The sequence below is a fragment of the Chinchilla lanigera genome, unplaced genomic scaffold, assembly GCF_000276665.1.
Source record: "Chinchilla lanigera isolate Chin_1 unplaced genomic scaffold, ChiLan1.0 scaffold00115, whole genome shotgun sequence".
Lineage (NCBI taxonomy): Eukaryota > Metazoa > Chordata > Mammalia > Rodentia > Chinchillidae > Chinchilla > Chinchilla lanigera.
The window spans coordinates 472,826-495,955 of NW_004955516.1; the positions used below are offsets into that span (position 1 = coordinate 472,826).

General features: G+C 40.2%; 1 protein-coding gene across 2 annotated transcripts in view; it reads left to right on the forward strand.

The window, feature by feature from the left end:
* The window catches only part of Syn1 (synapsin I), a 61,227-nt gene that overhangs the window by 12,568 nt on the left and 25,529 nt on the right, over window positions 1–23,130 (forward strand). For both annotated transcript variants that reach the window (XM_005408939.2, XM_005408937.2), the window contains exons 2-5: window positions 1,892–1,949; window positions 2,050–2,141; window positions 3,060–3,216; window positions 3,968–4,057. In XM_005408939.2, the coding sequence (XP_005408996.1) occupies window positions 1,892–1,949; window positions 2,050–2,141; window positions 3,060–3,216; window positions 3,968–4,057 (397 nt within the window). The remainder of the gene's footprint in view (window positions 1–1,891; window positions 1,950–2,049; window positions 2,142–3,059; window positions 3,217–3,967; window positions 4,058–23,130) is intronic.

Consider the following 23,130-nt stretch of genomic DNA (forward strand, 5'->3'; position numbering starts at 1 on the left):
AGTGGTGTTAGGTCTTCTCTAAATTTCTTGTAGAATTCAATAGTGAATCAGTCAGGGCCTGGGCTTTTCTTTGTTGGAGGGTTTTAATTAAATTTTTGATTTCATCTATTGATATTGGTTTATTTAGGATTTTTATATTTTCTTGATTCAGCTTTGGTAATTCATATGCATCTAGGAATCTGTCCATTTCTTCTGCATTTTCCATTGTATTAGAATAGAATTCTTGGCCAGGGATATAGCTCAGTGGCACAAGCACCTGCCTCATAAGCACAAGGTCCTGAGTTTGATTCCTGGTACCAAAAAAAAAAATACAAGTTTTCAAAGTAGATATAGAGGGCTGGGGATATAGCTCAGTGGTACAAGCTCCTGCCTGGCAAGAGCAAGGTCCTGAGTTCGATTCCTGGTACCAAAAAAACCAACCAAACAAACAAAGTAGGTGTAGATGATCTTATCAATATTTGCAATGTCTATTGTGATTTCACCCTTTTCATTTTTAACTGCATGGACTTGAGTCTTTTCTTTCCTTTTTTTGATAAGGTTTGCAAAGGCTTTGTTGATTTTATTCAATCTTTCAAAGAACCAACTCTTCGATTCATTGATTCTTTGTATTTTTTTTTTAGTCTCAATGTGTTAATTTCTGTTCTGATCTTCATAATTTCCTCCCTCATATGAGCTTTTGTCTTAGTGTGCTCTTCTTTTTCTAGAAGTTTGAGGTTCACCATTAGGTTTTTTATTTGTATTTGCTTTGTTTTCCTGATATGGGTATTCACTGTTATAAATTACCTCTTAGGACTGCTTTCATTGTGTCCTGTAAATTCTGGTATGTTGTATTGTCCTTATCATTTAATTGCACAAACTGTCTAATTTCTTCTTTAATTTCATCTGTGACCCATTGGTTGTTCAGGAGAGAGCTGTTTAATTTCCATGTGTTTGTGAAGTTCTTGTGCCGTGGATTTCCAATTTCATTGCGCTGTGATCTGATAATATGCATGGGATAATTTCAGTTCCTTTGTATTTACTTAAGCATGTTCTATGAGTCAGTATGTAGTCTATTTTGGAGACTGTGCAGTGTGCAGCTGAGAAGAATGTGTATTCTGATGTTGTGGGGTGGAACACTCTGTAGACATGCTAAGTCCTTTTGTTCAAAAATGTGGTTCAGTTGTCCTGCAGCCATCAGTACACCTTCTGTGGGCCTGAACCCTGCTGGAAGTCACGAATTGGAGCCCACAGCTGCTCTGAGTTCTGAGCTCCAAGATGGCCGCTGGCCAATTGCTCTCCCATGCGGGACGACTGAGCCCTCAGGACTCACCGCCAGCTAGTGCAGTCCTTCACATCCACTGCTCCCCTCCACTGCTGTGTCTCTCTCTGGAGGCCTCTGGGGTCGGCAGCAGTCACCATGTGTCAGCAGGTTTGAACCACTTCTTTTGTGCTGTGAGTCTCATCTCAAGGAGAAGCTGCCGGCTACCTCCTTTTTCTTCATTGAAGTTTCTCTCTTCACTCTCTTTGTGGGCTTCAATTCATGCTTCAGATCCTTCCTGGATCCAAGGGACCCACTTCTCTCCTTTCTGTCTTCCTCATGTTGGTATATTCCAGCATCTGAATAGCAACTCTCAGAGAGGCTCTTTCTCTGCTGCTTACCAGTCTGCCATCTTAGTGCTTCTCCCCACCCCAGTTTATGGTTTTTTTTTGCTTTTTGTTTTTTTACAGTACCGGGGATCAAACTCACGACCTTGCGCTTGACAGGCAGGTGCTTGTGCCACTGAGCTATATCCCCAGCCCCGGTTTATGGTTTTTCTAGCAGCACTGAAGCTACAAAAGAGTCAAAGGACCAGCTTGGATTTTGTCTTCCTTTCTGAGATTAATAGATGCACTCTTCTGTGTTCCCCTCCAGGGCAAAATACTTCAAAGGGAAAAAAATCCACGGAGAAATTGACATTAAAGTAGAACAGGTAAGTTGGGGCAGGTGGATTTGGGGCTCAACAGAACTGCAAACTCAGTGGCCATGTTTTGTGTGATAGTGGCAAAACACCAATATTCTCTTCTTTCCAGGCTGAATTCTCTGATCTCAACCTTGTGGCTCATGCCAATGGTGGATTCTCTGTGGACATGGAAGTTCTTCGGAATGGGGTAAAAGTTGTACGGTGAGTATCAGAAGGGTACCTTGGTGTTAGGAGAGAGGCATGAGAATTCCTTTAGAGCTAGAGAAGAGTCCCTGCTTCTCCAGTCAACACTGAGTGAGCAAGAACTTAGGCACAGGACGTGGGGAGAGAGTTTTTCTTCTGAAGAAGAACTAAGGATACCAGCAGGCCACAAGCCAAACTTTTCAATTATTCATTCAACAAACATTAAGCATCAGCTGCATGCGATGTGCTGCTCTCAGCACTTTATGTTTGACCAATATTTATTGAGCACCCACTGTGCGCGAAGAGCTGAATTCTCTACATGCTGAGGACCTAGGAATATACAAACCAAGTAAAAAATAAACCAAAGCAAAACAAAAACAAAAACCCCTCTGCCCTCATGACACCTATGTTCTGCTGTGGGATATGCACAACAAATAAACAAATAAATGTAAAAGTCCTAAGCAAAAATAAAGCAATAAAGCAGGTGTAAGACTGTTGGGCGGTGATGGGGTTTGCAATTTGGATAGGGTGGCCTGTAGCATAAAAGAGAGTTGTGGCCGGACTTGAAGAAAGGGAAGGAGTGATCTACGCAGATATCTAGGGGGAGGTGTTTCAGGCAGAGAGCAGCCAGTGCACTTTGAGGACAGGTGGTCAGCTGAGAGATTGTGCCCAGGGAGGTGCCATGGCTGAGTGGGTGTGCTGCCAGCTGACCTTGATGAGGAGGGCAGCAGGAAGGGAAAACTTCAAGGAGGTCAGCAGATGGGAAGGGTAGAAATGGTACGCAGGCAGAAGAACCAGCTTGTCCATGTGTGCAGAAGTAAGAAACCACTTGGTAATTTCTGGGAACTCTGACCATTTAGAAATTCAGTCTTTGTTCCAAGAGCAGTGGAGCACTTCTAAGGGAATTCTCAATTCTCCTACCCGTGCCCCTCCCAGGTCTCTGAAGCCAGACTTTGTGCTGATCCGCCAGCATGCCTTCAGCATGGCACGCAATGGAGACTACCGCAGCTTGGTCATCGGGCTGCAGTATGCTGGCATCCCCAGTGTTAACTCTTTGCATTCTGTCTACAACTTCTGTGACAAGCCATGGGTGGTAAGTGACAGGAAGGATACTACTGGCAGATGGAATAGCTCATGCATGCATGTGGGAGCCTGTGCATGTGACTTATTGGAAGTGAGGACATTTAGAAGCTTAGTGTGTTACTGAGTTTTCCAATACTGTAACAAATTCCTGAGACAATCAATTTATAAAGAGAAGAGGTTTATTTTGGCTCACAGTTTTAAAGGTTTTAGTCCATGGTAAATTGGCCCTGTTGCTTTGGGCCTGTAGGAAGGCAGCACGTCATGGGAGATGGAAGTGGCACGGTGAAGCCACTTCCCTGTGGCCTGGAAGTGAAAAAGAGGGGAAGGGGAGTAAAACTGATTAATATATCTTGGGAGGCTGAGGCAGGGGATCACAGTGAGTTCAGCGACAGCCTGGACTACATAGCAAGACCCTGTCTTTAAAAACAAACAAAAAATATCAATATATAAAAACAGATTGATATGCACCAATTCCTCAAGATGATTGTAATTATTATGTATCACAAAGCATATACCAATAAAAATAAAGAAGAGACCCACAGTCTCATTCAAAAGCTCATCTCCAGTGACCCAAAGCCTCCCACTAGGCCACACCTCTGAATGTTTCCACCATCTCCCAATAGCACCACTCTGGGAAGCCAGCCTTTACCACATGTGCCTTTGGAAGACATGCCAAATCCAATCTGTAGCATTTAGGGTCCCAGGTGAGAAACTCCCTCCAGGTGAAGGAGTCACTAACCCATGTCTCCTGGCTCTCGTAGTTTGCCCAGATGGTTCGACTGCACAAGAAACTGGGGACAGAGGAATTCCCTCTAATCGATCAGACCTTCTACCCCAATCACAAAGAGATGGTAAGTCTGGGGGAATGCGGGTGGCCAGGAAAGAAGAGCGTCAGCACTACTGTAGTATTACCGATGGCTGTATTATCAGTGGTGTGATGTCAAAGTGCTGCCAGTGGAGCATGTGGAGACATGATGTTGCTTTGTGATAGGGTCTGTTAACACTGGTGAAATATCCCTTATCAGAAATGCTCGGGACTAGAAGTGTTTCAGATTTTATATACTTTTTTGGATATTAAAAAATTTGAATATGCATAATGAGATATCTTGAGTATGGGACCTCAGTCTAAATATGAAATTTGTTTCATTTATACCTTATACATATGGCCCAAAGGTAATTTTATACAATATTTTTAGTAAGCTTGTGTTTTCACTGTGACAAGAGGTCAAGTGTAAATATTGTACTTGGAATATTACATTTTTAGCATCATAACAATGCTCAAAAAGTTTCTGGAAGCCAGGCATGGTGGCGCATGCCTGTAACCCACCACTTGGGAGGCTGAGGCAGCAGGAGAATTGCTGGGAGTTAGAAGGCAGGCTGAACTTCATAGTGAATTCAAGGGCAGCTTGAACTATACAGCAAGACCCTGTTTCAAAAAAAAAAAAAAAAAAAAAACAAAAAAAACAAACAAGAAGAAAAAAGAAAAAAGTTTCTAGAGCATTTCAGATTTTGGATTTCTGGCTTTGGTACCCTTAAACTGTACCATGAATTTACTAATGGCTATGAGTGTGAATTAAATCATCTTTTCCAATGTTTATAAAATCCTGTTGCTTATATTATCTATTCCTGCCAGTACTGTATTAAAAATGGTTTTCTAATGTAAATTAAAGAACTAATGTGATGAATCTGATTATTATAGAAATCAAATCATTTGTATTAACATTATCAAATAGTCCTCCTGATAGAAATTTTACAGCCGGGCATGGTGGCACACGCCTGTAATCACAGAGGCTGAGGCAAGAGTATCACTGTGAGTTCGAGGCCAGCCTGAGCTACATAGTGAGTTCAAGGCCAGCCTGGACCACACAATGAGTCCCTGTCTCAAAAAAACAAAAACAAAAACAAAAAAATCAAATTAGGATTACCAATAAAAGTGATAAGTAACAATGTTATAAATTAAATCGTTAATAAATAGAAATTAAATCACTGATTACTTTTACCAGAAAATATAATCCCTAGTATTATAAATTGTCATGAATACTATCAATTACTGCTACTGATATAAAGTATAAGTGCCAGTGCTGTGAATTAAATTATTCCTGGGCGTGGTGGTGCATGCCTGTAAGCCCAGCACTTGGGAGGCTGAGGCAGGAGAATCACTGCAAGTCTGAGACCAGCTGGGCTACAAAGTGAGCTCAAGGCCAGTCTGAGATGTCTAGTGAGAACCTGTCTCAAAAAGACAAACAAAAGAAAAAGACAAAATGAATTAAGTTATAATTGATAATAGAAATTAAACAATCAATAATATCATCAAATATTACCATTATCATTGAAATTATTAATATTAAAATTATATTCTAATATAAATTATAATTGCCTGCCATGTAGTATATTATAGAAATTGAATTATTATTATTAATATTAAGCATGATAAATACTATAATCTATTACTAGCATTACAAATTAAATGTATCAATATAAATTATTAGTACTTATGTTGTGAAGTAAGTTATAATTACCAAAATAAATAAAAGTATTAATACAAATTGTAAAATATTGTTGCAGATGCAAATTTTTGCCAATGCTACAAATTAAGATTACTAATATAAATTATAGGTCCTAATAATAATATGGTTAACATTCCAATTTTTATTATAAATAATTGCTGAAGTTAAAGTTCTGCTTAGTTATATAAATTATGAATATGGTTATGGATCAAATTTTACTTACTAATAGAAATTAACTCATTGCTACTAATGCCACCAAAGTTTATAACTAATTTTGTAAATTTTACCACTATTACAAATTTTGCTTAACTATATAAATAATCATTGCCAAAATTATTGCTTAAATTATAATTAAATATCAATATTAACCCAACATTGCTGCTAATATTATAAATACTTACCTGTAGAACATATTACAGTTGCTGATATATGTTAACAGTGTCTTGCCTTAAATTTACTTACAAGAAAGATCAAATTATTAGTTCAGGGAAATCTAATTCGTTTATCATTATTATTGTTCCACATTCTTTGAGGGACAGTATAAAAAAACGTGATTAAGAACATAGACTCTCTGGCCGGGGATATAGCTCAGTGACACAGCGCCTGCCTGGGAAGCACAAGGTCCTGATTTCGATTCCCAGTACAAAAAAAAAAAAAGAACATAGATTCTCTAGCCACAATTTCTGTAGTACAGGCTGGCCTTGAATTCACTGTGTAGCCCAGGCTGGCCTTACCCTCACGGCAATCCTCCTGCTGCAGCCTCCAGAGTGCTAGGATTACAGGCATGTGTCACCAAGCCCAGCTAGCCACAATTTCTGTATGGAAATCCTAGCTCCAAGATGTGGTAGTTACTTAACATAGGAAAAGTTACTTAAATGCCCTGTGCTTCAGTCTATCCATCTGAAAAATGCAGATAACACTATTCCTGCCTCATAGAGTTGATGTGAGAATTAAATTACTTAATAAATGTAAAGCGGTTGGAACAGTGCATCTGACATATATTAACTGCTACCTAAGTGTTGACAAAATTTCTTTTCTATTCCTAGTTGATTGTTTTTATCAAGAAAGGATATTGGATATTGGAGGAAAACATTTGTCAAATGTTTTTGTTGTGTTTATTGACATGATCGTGCAGTTGTTGCCCTTTATTCTAATGAACATAGTATATGACATTAATTAACTTTCATGTAAGTTGATACTTCATAAGTTTTTTTCTTTTTAGTCTTTTTGAGACAGGGTCTCACTATGTAGTTCAGGCTGGCCTTGATCTCACTTTGTAGCCCAGGCTGGCCTCGAACTTGCAACAATCCTCCTGCCTCAGCCTTCTGAGTGGTGGGATTACAGGCATAGGCCATCACACCCGGCCATAACTTCGTTTATGATGTGTTTGGGTGTAACTATTTGCATCCCTGAGCTAAATCTAACTTGGCCATGGTGTAAATCCTTTTTATATGTTGTGGAATTCAAGTAGTATTTTATTGAGGATTAAGTATCGATATTCATAAGGGATATTGGCATGTAATTTTCTTTTCTAATGATATCTTTGTCTGGTTTTGGTATTGGGGTAATACTACTGTTATAGAAAGTATTAGAACTGGGTGTGGTGGCACACATCTGTAATCCCAGCACTTGGGAGGCTGAGGCAGGAGCATCATTGAGAGTTCAAGACCAGCCTGGGCTACAAAGTGAGCTCAAGGCCAGCCTGAACTGCATAGAGAGACCTTGTCTCAAAAAGACCAAAAAAAAAAAATGTAGAAAGTATTAGACAGTATTTCCTTCTCTTCTAGTTTGGGAAGGTTGTTGTTATTTCCTTTGAAACATTTGATATAATTCAGTGAAGATATATGGTACTGGGCATTTCTTTGTAGCAGGTTTTAACAGTCTCTTCATTTATCATAGGTCTATTCAGATTTTCCATTTCTTCTTGAGTCAGGTTTTGGTAGTTTGTCTTTCTAGGAATTTGTCCAATTCATTTAGGTTTTCTAATTTGTTGGCATGTAATTGCTCATAGTACTCCCTTATAATCCTCTCTTATAAAGATCAGTAGCAATATCTGCTTTTATTCTTAATATTAGTAATTAGAATTTTCTTTTCTTCCTTAGCCTAAAAGTATTAATTTTGTCAGTATTTCCAAACAACGAATTTTTTTGTTTCATTGATTTCTCTTGTCTTATTCTCTACTAATGTACTTCAACTTTTTTCTTTATTATGCATTACCTTCTGCTTAATTTCAATTTAGTTTGCTCTTTTTTTCCTAATTTATTAAAATGGGAGATTAGGGGTTTTTTTGCCTTTTATTTTATGGCTATCCTTTAGATATACGTTGTAATAACATTATTCGTAGGGAATGTGTACATGGTATATCTTGCTTCTTCTTTATTTCCCATTCCCCTCCCCTCCCTCAGCCCCTCCATCCCTCTTTATTTACCAAAGCTTTGTTTCCATTTTCCTTTTATTTTTTTCTCTTGCCCCTTTTTTCCTTTCCCCCTACCCTCTCCCTTGCTCCCCTTCGTATGAAGGATTCAGTTATTGATTTGATATTTTCTTCTTTTTAAAGTCCAAGCCAGGCATGGTGGTGCACGCCTGTAATCCCAGCACTGGGGAGGCTGAGGCAGGAAAATCCTTGCAAATTTGAGACCAGCCTGGGCTACAAAGTGAGCTCAAGGCCAACCTGCACTGCACAGTAAGACCATGTCTCAAAAAGACAAAAATAAACAAACAAAAAGTAAAGTGCAGATACTCCTCCCCTCAAGTACAGATAGAGTTAGGTACCAATAAAACCACCATAAATTGAAAATATCAAAAGTTAAAATGCATTTAATACACCTAATCTACCAAATACCATGGGTTAACCTAGCCTGCATTAAACATACCCAGAACACTTACGTTAGCTTACAGTTAAGCAAAATCATCTAACACAAAGCCTATTTTTATAATAAAATGTTCAATACTTCACATATGCACATAGTGAGGCGATTTGATGGGATGCAAAACCACAGAACACAACATCCCCAAATTCCAAATATATGGCACACTGTAGAGTGTCAGTTATTTTGCCCAGCACATGTGGTCCCCAGCATTTAATCCCAGCACCATCAAAGCAAGCTCAGTTGTATACCATCATGATTGCACGGCTAAAGGGAGCTGTGGCTCACTGCTGCCCAGCCTCACAAGAGATTATATAGAACTACACATTGCTAGCCCAGGAAAAGATAAAAATTTAAAATTCCAGTACAGTTTCTACTGAAATGTATGTCACTGCTACCACTGTAAAGTGGAAAAATTGTAAGTTGAACCATTTTAAGACCAAAAATGTCTGTGTAGATATTTTATAACTATGAATTTCTCTCTAAATACCACTTTATTTGCATCCATCAAGGTTTTTTATTTCTTTGGTATTTTTGAGACAGGGTCTGGCTGTGTAGTTCAGGCTGGTGTTGAGCTCACTTTGTAGCCCAGGCTGGTCTCAAACTCACAATGATCAGCCTGCCTCAGCCCCCTGAGTGCTGGGATTATAGGTGTGCACCACTACGCCTGGCATCCATCAAGTTTTTGGTGTTATATTTTCATTTTCACTCATCTCAACTGGTCTTCTAATTTGCTTTGTGATTTCTTTAACCCATTGGTTACTGAAGACTGTGGTGTTTGTGCTGGGCGTGGTGGCACATGCCTGCAATCCGAGCACTCGCAAGGGTGAGGCAGCAGGAAAATGAATCACTGCTGGGCTGCATAGTGATTTCAAAGGCAGCCTGAACTGAACTACATAGACTCTGTCTGAAAGAAAAAAAAAGACTGTGGTGTTTGCTTTCATCATAGTTGTGAGTTTTCCAAATTTCCTTCTTTAGTGATTCTAATTTCATTCCATTGAGACTAGCTTTCACAGTTGTTTTAAGCATAAATGTTATTGTGTATTTAGGTATAGAACATGATTTAGGTATAGAACATGATTATATAATACATATACATAGTAAAATGATCACAAAAGTGAAGCAAATTAACAGATCCTAACTCAGTCACCCTTTTTTATAAAAGAGCAGTTAATATATACTCATTTAGCAAACAAATTCCAAATACAATTCTAGTAACCATAGTCCTCATCATATATTAGATCTCTAAATTTGTTCATCTTATATATCTACTACTTTATATCCTCTGGCCTACTTCTCCCCATTTCTTCCTCCTTCCCTCATTCCTGGCAACCAATCTTTTATTCTTTCTGTATATTCCCTTTTTTTTAGGTTCCACATATAAGTGATATCATGCAATATTTTTCTTTGTGTCTGGTTTATTCACTTAGTTTAATGTCTTCCAGGTTTATTCATTCTATGGTAATGGCAGGATCTCTTTCCTTTTTGAGTTTGAATGATATTCCATTGCATATATACCACAGTTTCTTTATACACTGATCTGTTGGTGGACACTTACGTTGTTTCCATGTCTAGGTTATTGTGAACAATATTGCAGTTAATATAAGGATGCAGATATCTTCATGAGGTAGTAATTTAATTTCTTTTGATAATAAATCCAGAAGAAAGGTTGCTGGATAATATAGTAGCTCTAGTTTTAATTTCCTTAGGGATTTTTATACTGTTTTTCATAACAGCTGCACCAATCTACATTTCTACCAGTATACAAACCCATTTCTCCAAATCCTTACCATCATTCATTGTATATTAACTTTTTGTTAGAAGCCATCCTAATATGTGCAGGGTAATATCTCATATTGCTTTTGATTAACAGTTCCCTGATGATTAACAGTATTAAGAATATTTTCATACACGTGTTGGCTATTTTTATGTTTTCTTTTGAAAAATTTTGATTCAGTTTTACTGGTTTTTTGAGACAGGATCTCACTGTGTAGTTTAGGCTGGTCTGGAACACAACCGCTAAGTGGCCTAGGTTGGCCTCAAGTTTGTGATCCTTCTATCTCACATGCACTACCACACCTAGCCTTTTATCATTTTTTTAGAGAATTGCTCTCATCTCCTCCTGGAGTTAGATTCTTGGTTCTTCTCATCTTGAACAAAATATTGAAGAACATAAGCAAAAAGCAGTGGCAAAGTTTATTTGAAAAAGTAAAAGCAAAGAGTGTGGGAGAAATTTGCTCTGCAGAGTGAACTTGAGCTAGGTAAAAGTCAGCCTTGCCCATTTTTTAATTGGGTTATTGTTTTTCTGCTATTGAGTTATATGAGGTCTTATTAATTTTGGATGTTAACCCCTTCTCAGATGCAAATATTTTTCCCAATTCTATAGGTTGCCATCTTATCAGGGACCTGGCCAAGATCCCCAACTGCCTGTGTGAGGGGTACAGCGAAAGGATGAAATAAGAAACAGAGACAGATTTAGTAATGCATGAAGAGGGGCTGGGAGGTTAATGCCTCAGGATGGGCAGAGACCAAGACACTCCAAGCCAGCCACTATTTATTGAGTGTATACAATGATAGCAGGGGATAGCAGAAGACTCAAGGTCCGTGGAAGACTCACAGATCAGTAATTTGAGATGACACAAGAGGGCGGATATGATCTTGTGCTAAGAAGGATTTTTGTCCTGGAGTGTTTTTTTAAAAAGTGGTTTTAGTTTATTCTTAGTGGGTGGGAGAGTATGGCCCATCCCTAAAGAGTTAATGGGGGAAAAAAGAGAGGGGGAAGAGTTAATGGGAAATCTCAAAAGGATGATACCGACAATCCCAAACCTCCATTTATTCCTTAACGAAGTATGCAAAATTAGCCATTGTGAATTTGTGGTCCCCAACACCGTCCCATTTTCTTGATTGTTTCCTTTGCTATGTGGAAGCCAGTCCTCTTACATGAACTGACATTTGTTTTCTGCATTACCATATAGATTGTCCTGGAGAAGGTTCCGTGTATACTTGAGAAGAATATATATTCTGCTGTCATAAAGTGTCCTTTAGATGTCTGTTACTGTACTTGATTTATGGTGTATTCACATCTTTTAATCATGTCTAGTTTTTTTATCAGTTTTTAAAAGAATATTGAAATGGGGCTGGGGATTTAGCTCAGCGGCACAGCGCCTGCCTGGTAAGAGCAAGGTCCTGAGTTCAATTCCTGGTACCGAAAAAAGAAAAAAAAAAAAGAGAGTATTGAACTATAATCTCAGCGCTTGAGAGGCTGATGCAGGAGGATCACCAAGAGTTCAAGGACAGCATGGACTATATAGGGAGTACAAGGCCAGCCTGAACTACATAGTAAGACTGTCTCAAAACAAAAACAAAAACAAAACAACCAAGTTATGCATGTAATATAATATGAAATTTTTAGCTCTTTTGGGAAGATACCTAAGAGGGGAATGGCTGGGTCAAAAGAATTTCTTATTTTGCTTTTTTGAGGATTTTCCAACAGTTGTGATAGAGGGGAAAAATGTAACTCCCAACCTGCTAGATGTCAGATATGCCAACTTTATGTTCCCCAAAATTGAAGATGAATTCTAAGGAACAACAGAGGTTAACGGTAGGAAAATTTATTGGATGACAGGAATGGGGAGTAGGAATCACTTCTGAGATACAGGAGGGGACCCAAGTGAGTTACTGTCTCACTTTCTCACTTTTTTTCAACTCACTTTCTCACTTTCTCACTTTTCTGAGAAAGTTGTTTTTTTGTTTTTTTTTTTTTGTACTGGGAATCGAACTCAGGACCTTGCACTTGGCAGGCAGGCGCTTGTGCCACTGAGCTATATCCCTGGCCCCTGAGAAAGTTTTATAGAGCAAAATCACAAGGTGGGTACAACTTGGGTCAAAACTATAATCACCCAATAAGATTCCAAGTATAGCTACTTGGCTAATATTTCCAGTAGTAGCAAGGCCATATGGATGACATTATTAGCCTTGGATGATAGTCTATAGTCTTAGTCTTGTCGGTAGTCTTAGTGTTAGTAGTCTTAGTCTTAGTCTTAGTATTAGTTTTAGTCAAGTCTTGGTCTTGGTGAGAAAGGATGGCCCACTCCTGATGACATAATAGTGTTCAATATTTTTTCATGTACTTATTGGCCATTTGTTTTCTTCTTAGAAGTGTCTGTTGATTTCAATTGCCAATTTTTCGGGTTTTTTTTTTTTCCGGTATCAGGAATCAAACTCATGACCTTGTGCTTGCCAGGCAGGTGCTGTGCTGCTGAGTTAAATCCCCAGCCCCCAAATTACCAAGTTTTTATTGGGTCTTTTATTTAGGGAGGTCACTGCCAGGCATGGTGCCATATGCCTGTAATCCCAGCACTTGGGAGGCTGAGGCAAGAGGATCACTGCAAGTTTCAAGCCAGCCTGGGCTACATACTGAGTTCAGGGCCAGCCTGCACTACATAGCAAGACCCTGACTGAAACAAAACAAAACATAAAGAACAAACAACAAAAGAAGAGTTTTACTTGTTTTATCTTCCAGCAAATTGTGTTTGCTGTGTTAACATTTAGATCTCTGATCCAATTTGATTTTAGTTTAGTACATACTGAGAGATACGGGTCTAGATCCAATCTTCTTCATATGGATAGTCAGTGTTCGCAGCACCATTTGTTGATGATACTATCTTTCTTTCAGTGTAAGTTTTTGGCCTCTTTAGCAAAGATCAAATAGCTGAATGTTACTGAGATTGTCTCTGCATTCTCTATTCTGTTTGACTGATCTACATTTTTGTTTTTGTGCCAATACTGATACCATGTGTTGGACTGGACAGGTAGTTTCCAGGCTCTTGTGTACAGAAAGCAGAGAACTGCAAGGGTGCCATTATTGAAGGTGACAGGAGGATGTGCTCAGGGTAAGCAAGAACAGGAAAGTGCTGCCAGGATGACAGGGAAATAAAAAGCACTGCACCCAAATAAATCAGGCTTTTGGATTTTATTTTATTTTATTTTTGTTTTGTTTTGTTTTGTTTTTCTCCGGTACCGGGAACCGAACTCACGACCTTGCGCTTGCCAGGCAGGCGCTTTTGCCGCTGAGCTAAATCCCCAGCCCCCGCTTTTGGATTTTAAAAGATGTGTACTTCAGCCTGGGTACCTCTCACTGGGTTTCTGTATATGATTGATAGGAATGATTGACAGGTGCTGAGTCATCTCAGGGGCACTATAACACACACATGTGTCTGAAAGTTCACTCCATTAAATTACATGCATGAGATGCTGTCCATATTTATGAATCTTTAATGAGGTTTGAGTGGTGAAATGGTTCTCAGGCCTTGAGATCTAATACATGTGGTCTGGCCTGGAGCTATAGAGATTTCTAGTCTTTGTCATTTTATTTTCTGCTTCTCTCAGATCAGTGGAAAGAGGGTTGGCCCCAGAGTGTTGCTCTAATCCAAGTGGGTGGATGGGAGTGGTCTCCCAGCCTCCATTGTGCTTCCTGTATTATTTCCCCCACCCCCAGAGACTTCATCCCTGATAATACTTAAGTGGTACAAGAAGAGGAAGGTCCATTTTTCCATGGCTACTTCCTCCTGAATAGGTGTGCAGGCCCACCTACATGGAAACCAAGGAACTCTCACCCTATCTGATCTAAGAAGTCAAGGGAGCCTCTGAAGATTTCTTAATGAGATGTGGATGTGGAGGCAGATTTTGATCTTAGAGTAGGGCCATCACCAGTAGTTTAATGGCTATCATACATGAAGAAACAAATTTGAGTATGAGATTAAGTATGTAAGATCTAAATAATAAGATTACAGGGAGCATTAACAGAAGCCATGTCTAGGATAGTAACCAAGACCCCATTTCTGATATTTGGCCAGGACATCTATGACTCAGAGAGTTCCTCTTGGAACTGAGAAGTGTAGTCAGCCACCTTCTATTCTGTATGTCTCCCTATTTCAGACTGATTGACATAGGAACTAAGTTGTTCTTTTAGAGACAAATATACTGTTTCAGTGGTTAGGAGATCTAATTCCCTATGATGTTGTATGATCACTGCTGTTAATGAATCTATTTGATCTTGAAGGATGGCAGTACTCTAAGCAAGTTGGTCTTGGCCAGTGATGGCAAACATTTTAGAGCTTTCAATAACACACACCCACTGCAGCATGTGTGCCATAGGTTTGTCACCACTGGCTAGGCTGTTTGTCAAGTTCTTAGGTAGCTGTTGATGATAGGAGAAAGATGTGATTACCTTTAAGGTTTTTTGTAAGTAATCACCATTTATTATCTCTGTGAGAGTCAAGTTTTCAGTCATCCAGAAATATCATAAGAGAAACAGGAAAAAATCAAAAGAGGTCATGTTGTAACTTGGGACAAAGACCTCAAGTGTAGCAAATAAGAGAGTAACAATACTGGCTACACAGTTTACTTAGAGGGAATAAAACTTTTCACTTATCTGGTTTAACAAGTTGGTTGATGTTTTCTGAAAAGAAACTTGAGGTTGTTTACTGGTTCACAGGTATACAAGGTTTGTGGTCTCTTTTTTTTTACTTTTTGGTATTTCCAGTGGCTTGGGTTTTACTCTGAAAACGGGAATCCAAATATCTGGGTTTTTTTGGGGGGTGTTTTATTTTGTTTTCTTGAGATAGGGACTTGCTGTGTAGTTCAGGTTGGCATTGAACTCACTATGTAGTCTAGGCTGGTCTTGAACTTGTGGCAATCCTTCTTCCTCAGTCTCCCAAGTGCTGGGCTTATAGGCATGCACTACCATGCCAGGCTCAACTACCTATTTCTTGTACCTTAATGGCAGAAGGAGTGGTTAGAAGGGTTGTGTAATGGCCTTTCCACTTGGGGGTAAGTTGGAACTTGGGTCCACTCTCTTTCCAGAAGGCTGCATGAGCATGTAAGCCCAGAAAGGCATAGTTGGAGTCAGTGCATATATTGCCCCTCTTCCCCTGGCCAACTTGGAGAGCCCAAGTGAGGACAGTAAGTTCTGCCTTTTGTGCAGAAGTCTCAGGGAAGTGCCCTTGCTTTAATAACCTGGGTAGGGCTGACTATGGCATAATCTGTCCTCTTAACACCATCCTTTATGAAACTGCTGCCATCAGTGAAATATGCTAGCTGTCTCTGTCAATTCCTGGTCAGATTGGTGTGGCCAGCATAATTTTGGACAGTGGTTTGTTCACACTCGTGTCTCACCTGTTGGTCAGGTGGGAACTGAGTAGGTAGGTTTAGAATGGTAGAAGACTAAGGAGAGATATCTGGGTTTTTTTCCAGTCATCTGCAAGTGTCCATTGAATTCTAACAAAACCTTAACCTGGTATGGAGATAGAATTTAGAGCTTTTGTCGCAAGGTCATGTTAGAAGCTTCCTGGACCAAGAGTGCTGTAGCAGCCATTGCTTGCAGGCAGCTAGGCCAGGCCTGTGTCATTCCATCTAGCTGTTCAGAAAAGTAGGCAGTTGGTTGGTTTTCCTGGCCCAGTCTCTGAGTTAGCAGTCCAGTGGCTACTCCCTGTTTTTCAGCCATGAAGGGAGAAAAAAGCTCAGTTAGTTCTGGAATTCCTAAAGCTGTGGACTGTGTCAGAGCCCATTTTAAGGCTTTGCGGCCCTATTCAGCAGCTGCTGTCCATTCAGTTTCTAGTCCTCAAGTTGCCTCATGTAGAGGTTTGGCTATTATTCCAAATAGGGTATCTATATGTGGCAGAAGTTACCATTACCAAGAAAGCCTTTGACTGCTGTTTAGACCCCAGAGGATCCAAATGGCAAATTGCCTCTATTTTCCTTGCAGACAATGGTGTTTGTCCTGGGGTTAAAATGTATCCTAGATATGTTACCTTTTGTTGAGAAATCTGGGCCTTATGTTGGGATACCTTGTAACTTCTTTTTGCTAGAAAAGAGTCTTAATGGTGTTTTTTATCAGATAATTCCTTAGTGGGACTACAATTGAGTAGTCATGTATGTACTGTAATAGGCCTCTCTTTTTAAATTTTAAGTCTCTTTAGTCTTGAGCTAAGGCTCATGAAAACAAATAGGGGCTATCTCTAAAACCCTGGGGCAAGATAATCCAAGCATACTGCTGGCAAGTCCTGTTTGGGGTTCTTCCCACTCAAAGGCAAGCAAGTATTGGGAGTTAGGATCTATAGGGACAGAAAAGAAGGCACCTTTGACATCAGGGACAGAGAATCAAATAGTGTTTCCTGGGATCTGTGTTAAAAGGGTGTATGGATCTGCCACTAATGTGTGACTAGGTACCACTGCTTCATTGATGGCTTTGAGATCTTGTACTAGGCAACATTCTCTTGATGTTTTTACTGTTGGTAAAATGGGCATATTGCATGGGGACTGACATGGTAACAACAACCCTGTACCAAAAAGTTTATTAATAATTGGCTTTATACCCTGTCTAGCTTTTTTCTTAAGGTAATACTGTTTTCTGTGAGGTACAGGTTAGGGTCCTCCTATGAATGCCTACTGGAGTGGCCTCCACAGTGCCCCCTTGGGTGCTGTCATATCATACTTGGAAATCAACTCCCAGCAGAGAAATTGGACCTATGGAGTCAGTTGGCTGGGTCCCTAACAACTAGGACATGAGTTTCCAGAGGTTTGAATGACGGAGTGGCCCTGAGTAGGAAGAGTATATCTCTTCCAATTACGGGTATGGGGACTTTATTACCACATAAAAGCAGCTTGGAAAAGGAAATCTTCCAACTGGCTGTTTATAGAGTGGGGATAAAGAAAGCTGACTGGATAACTCCTTTAAGGATCACAATAACTTTGGAATGGGATGAAAGCTCACCCCAATATAAAATTTGAATTGAAGAAGACGCTGTGATATCCCCAAAGGCTTGCCCACTACATCTAGAGTCACGAAAGCCTCCTACAAGATGATAAGGATGTCACTGTGTGGGGGCCATGCAGGCCTCTTCAGGCACCATTATTCACTATCCAGGCATTCATCTGGAGCCACCATGGTGGTGGATGACCTCATCCCTCTCTAGGAATAAGGGCAGTCCTTCTTCCAGTGTCAAGAATCTTATGTGTTTTGACAATCCCAACAAGGATTCAGTGGTTTTAGAGTTCACTCCTTTGCCCAGCACCCTGGTCACTTGTACTTGAAACATTCTGACTTGCTTCCATCACTCTTTGGATTGCTTTGGTTCCCCTTAGCACTATGGACTTTATATCCCCTAGGATAAACACAGCTTTAGCCTGCCTCTTTCTTACTCAATGTTTGTTTATCTTTTATTTTGTCATGATTATCAAAGACTGAATAAGCTGTGTCAGCCAACTGACTTATACCAGCTTGTGGGCCCTGTTGGAGTTTCTGGAGCTTTCTCCTAAATATGGAGCTAGCTGGCTAATAAAATACTGTACTAGGATAATGTGATCTTCCCTAGACTCTGGGTCTAAATTAGTACATTTATGGAGTGTCTCTTCAGGCTAACTCTTCAAGAGTTGGAAAGCAGCTGGATTTTTATCAAAGCCTTGACTGATAAACCATCAGCAAACTTTTTAGAGTCCCTGAAAAATTTAGCTAGTTTTTCTAGGCATTTTTAAATACCCATCTGAGAAGGCAGTTAAATAGGGAGCCAGGTGGAATGGATGAGGCATACCCCAAAATGGGTTTTGTGCATAGGAGAAGTTTGGGGAGCCTAAAAGCCCTATCCCTAAATCAGTCCCTGCCCTGCTTTTTGTTTGTTTATTTATTTATTATCTTGAGACAGGGTCTCGCTATGCAGTTCAGGCTCGCCTTGAGCTCATTTTGTAGCCCAGGCTGGTCTCAAACTCTCAGCGATCCTCCTGCCTCAGCCTCCCAAGTGCTGGGATTACAGGCGTGTGCCACCATGCCTGGATGTCTTTTTTTTTTTTTAGAGCTTATTCTTGTTCCATGCTCTTTTATTTTATTTCATTTGGGGTTTTTTTGAAGCAGGGTCTCACTATGTAATGCAGGCTGGTCTTGAACTCGCTATGTAGCCCAGGCTAACCTCAAAGTCATGGTGATCCTCCTGCCTCAACCTCCCAAGTGCTGGAATTACAAGCATTTGCCATCATGCCTGGCACCCCTGACCTGTTTGTGGGGGCTTTGCAAGGCATCTACTGAGTTTTTCAGCTCCAGGGTGTGATATAATAAGGTTGAAATCCTTCAGAAATCTTATATAGCTTTTCCCTGGGTTAATTTCTACATGGGGATCTTACAGAGCGTCCTCTAGGCCAATAAGTCTGTCCAGATCAAAGCATCCTTTGATAAAGCTGAACTTCTTGGGGGCCAGAAGTACCTGGCTTTGTATGGGCACCAGTACCACTTCCTTTTAAATCTTCTGGACAAGAAGCCTGGAGTTGGGTGCTCTACTGGCTAGATGCCTCAAGTCAATTATGAAATTACCTAACATCACAGCATGCCTGTGTAAAGAGAGGTAGTAGGTGCTTTCTTCAATAAAACTCCCAAAACCCTGATAATTTTTCCTGCCTTTTCACTAGATCAAGCCACAAAAAGTGTGTGTTTGATGACAAAAGGAAAACTTCACAATGCAACAACCATGGGTTACATATCCTTTTAGATACAGACATAAACTGGAGGCCACAGTTTTCACAGCAAAAGCAAACCCCAGTAGAATGGAGAGAAACAGCTAGCATTAAAGAAGTAACCCCTGGAGGAAATAGCCATAGGCCGGCCTAGGACCCAGAAGAATTACAGTCATCTCAGCCACCTCTGCTAGCTCCACTGGCACTTCTCTGCCAGTGCAAACACTGCATCTTTTAAAATGACCACAAGTTTTTCTCTCTGCTCTCTGCCTTTCAACTTTCTGCCATTTTCAGTTGACCAGTACCAAAAAAGCCAAAAAACCTGAGTTCTCTGGTCGATGAGAGCCTGGGGTTGGGGGCAGGGACAAGAAGAAAACGAGCTCTCCCAAGGGAGAGAGAGGGCAGAAGAACAAACCTCAGAAAGGCACCCACTTAGTGTGAGCCTGCAGACTCACCAGGCTCTGCAAACATCTTTTTCCATTGCCCAAGGGGCCACCTGAGTGTACACAGCTAGCATGCTGCCAACTGTACCCTGCAAAGAGAGAAATAGTAGTATCAGGCAGACCAGGCCCATGGCTCTTGGTCCCACAAGAATGATTAGGGGCCGGGGATATAGCTCAGTGGCACAGCGCCTGCCTGCCAAGCTCTAGGTAGTGAGTCTGATTCCCAGTACCAAAAAAAAAAGACAGAAAAATTAAGAAAGTGGCCTGGAGCATTCTGTCCAAGGCCAAAGTGTCCTGTTCTCTCAGGGGCTGAAAGCCAATTCCCATGCGGCAAGGACCCACAGCAAAAGGGTATGCACAGAAATACAACTCCAGTCAGTGGGCAGGAGCCCTCCTGCCCCTTGCAAAGGCTAAAGCCTTTCACTTCACAATCTGCTCATCCCTACTCCAGGAGTCTTCATGGCTGTGACTGCTTGGGGTTTCTCCTGCACACCCAACAGTTCCCCTTGGTTGCTTGTAAAAAGGGGAAAAGAGAAAGTCTTCCCCAAACAAGGGAGTTACCTTCCTCCCTGGCTGGGCTTTTTTGGCCTGCTGGCTGATGTCTGCTGGTGTCTGCTGATGGCTCCTGGCTGTGCTCAACAAATGATATCGTGTGGAGGATCTGACAGATTCCAGGCTCTTGTGTATGGCAAGCAAAGAATTGCAAGGTTACATCCAATAGTAAAAGAAAAAGCAGCTACATTTATTGAAGATGATGTACTCAGGGCCGACACAAACAAAAGTGGTGTCAGGGTGACAGGGAGATAAAATGCACAGCACACAGATAAATCAAGCTTTAGGATTTTAAAAGATGTGTACCCCATGCTCGCTTTGGCAGCACGTATACTAAAAGATGTATACCCCACTGCCGGGTGTGGTGACACATGCCTGTAATCCTTGCACTTGGGAGGCTGAAGCAGGAGAATTCCTGCAAGTTCAAGGCCAGCTGGACTATTTAGTGAGATGACCCTGTCTCAAAAAAAATGTGCACCCCAGCCTGGGTGCCCCTCACTGGGTCTCTGGTTATGATTGACAGGGTACTGGGTCATCTCCAGGGCACCATAACAAGCACATGTGTCCCAGAGTTCATCTTGATTAAATTACATGTGTGAGATGCTGTCCAGATTTATGAATCTTTAATAAGGTTTGAATGGGGGTAAACGGCTATTGAGGCTCAAGCCATGAGATCTAAGGTGCATGTGATCTGGCCTGTAGCTATAGAGATTTCCAGTCTTTGTTATTGTATTTCTACTTCTCTCAGAATAATGGAAGGAGGATTAGCCCTGGGTTGGTGGATGACAGTGGTCTCCCCCCGACCTTACACTACCTGTGCTAAAATAGTGCTGTTTCTATCATTGTAGCTTTGTAGTAATGACATAGGAGCTTGAAGTAGGAGATGGTAATGCTTCCTGCTTTGCATTGCCCACAGTTGCTTTTACTATTCCTGGTCTCTTCTAGTTCCATACGAATTATAGGACAGTTTCTCTAGTTCAGTGAAGAAGGCTATTGGTATTTTGATTGGGATTGCATTAAATCTATGTATCAGTTTTGGAAGTATGACTGTTTTAACTATGTTGGTTCTGCCTACCCAGGAGCAGATACCTCTTTACATGCCTGGAACACTGCCTTTTGCTGATGGGCTGTGTGCACATGTTGAGGCATGCTTTTAATGCTCCGGCAGGCACTTAATAGTTTTGTGTTAACCTTCACTTTCTGTTTGTGCAGAGCTTCAAGGTCAGAGAATTCCCTTGGAGTGGGGCTTTGTAGGAACTCCGCCCTTGTTTCATCTCAGCCAGTGGTAGCTGGTGTCAAAAGACAAAATTACAGCCATTTAGTTCAAAGATCTTAACTGGCTGTATTTACAGGTTTAGAGTTAGGCAACGCTTCATTCGGTATAATTGCATAAGTGTTCTGATGAACTGAGCTGTTTCTATACCTTTCTCCACACCTTATCATGAGCCTTAAAAACGAACAGCCCATGGGAGGGAAATGGGAAAAAAAGAAGCAAGCTATATCATGTAAAAGTTTGTGAAGGACTGAAGGAAACAGAAACAAAATAAAAAGTTCAATTGGTTATCATCAGGTTCTTCGGGTTATCTTTTCTGTAAACATTGAAATCAAACATTAGAACATGAACTTCATCATGCCAACTGAAACTAGCCTGTTGTGGAAACTTGGCTCTCTCCTGATTCCATGGAAGGTCAGATAGCATCTTAATTTCAGCTGCTGATGGGAAACTTTAGTATAAGTGACTCCATTTTGATTTTTTTTATTCTGCTCTGTTGGGTCCTAGTGCAGGAGCTTAGTCAAAAGTGATGACCTCCTGTAATGTTTATTTAACACTCGGCTGCTGGTTTTCACCAGGATTGCAGGGCTGTTAGTCTTTCTTTTCAATTTTTATTTTATTGGTACATTTTAGATATACATAATGAAAACATTCATCACCTGGAGTTTGTATCTGTACGTGATATAGCTTGCTTCTTTTTTTCCCATTTCCCTCCCATGGGCTGTTAGTTTTTAAGGCTCTTGATAAGGTGTGGAGAAAGGTGTAGAAACAGCCATTTTTCTTGAACAAATGCTTTCCAAATTGTAAACCTTTGACCAATTTACGGGGTATAAAATATGTTCATTCCGACAATTTTTGCCACTTTAGGCTTTTACTAAGGAGAAGATTTTCATAGGCCTTTATCTGGCATTTCAACTGACCTTATCTCCAGGTAGATCTTGTTCTTTCCCAGCCCCAGTCCTAACATAATGACATCCCAAGGCCAAGATCTGAGAACTTTATGTACTCATTGTTGCCAGAGTGTCCTTTCTTCTATGTCCACTGATTGAAAGAGCTAAGAATATATATATATATATATATATATATATATATATATATATTTCATGCTGGTACCTCTGATTCTAATTGAACACATAATAGGATTCAGTCTAACATTCCTCCATTCTATGCTCATATTTTTCTTTTCTAACAGTGGGAACTTTAGTCTACAACATCATCAGTATATTCACTCATTTGCTCAATTCTGCAATACAGAAAATATTTTTAGAATTGCAATACCCACGTCATTATGCAAAACAAATCTAAAAAAGTAAACTTAGAAATCTGTTTGCCTTTTTTATGTCTTTAGATGGAAGTTATGCAGTCAAATACTAGATTCAAAATTTACTTGGTTTAGTTCATTTTATTCCTCATTCAACATGGTCATTTTATTCATTTTACTTCAAATGCAGTTTATATTTCATTAAATTTTAGTTTTTCCTATAAATGCTGATATAATTTTATATTTTACATATAAGACTCCAAAAGTCAAACTATAAAAAGCATGCACCAAAAAAGTTGAAAATCTAGGTAAACTAGATAATTTCCTAAGAAAATGCAATATACAAAAACTAACCCTACCAGGCATGGTAGTGCACACCTGTTATCCCAGCACTCAAGAGGCTCAGGCAGGAGGATCGTTATGAGTTTGAGGCCAGCCTGGGCTACAGAGTGAGCTCACGGCCAGCCTGAACTGCATAGCCAGACCGTGTGTCAAAAAGATAAAAACAAAACAAAACAAAA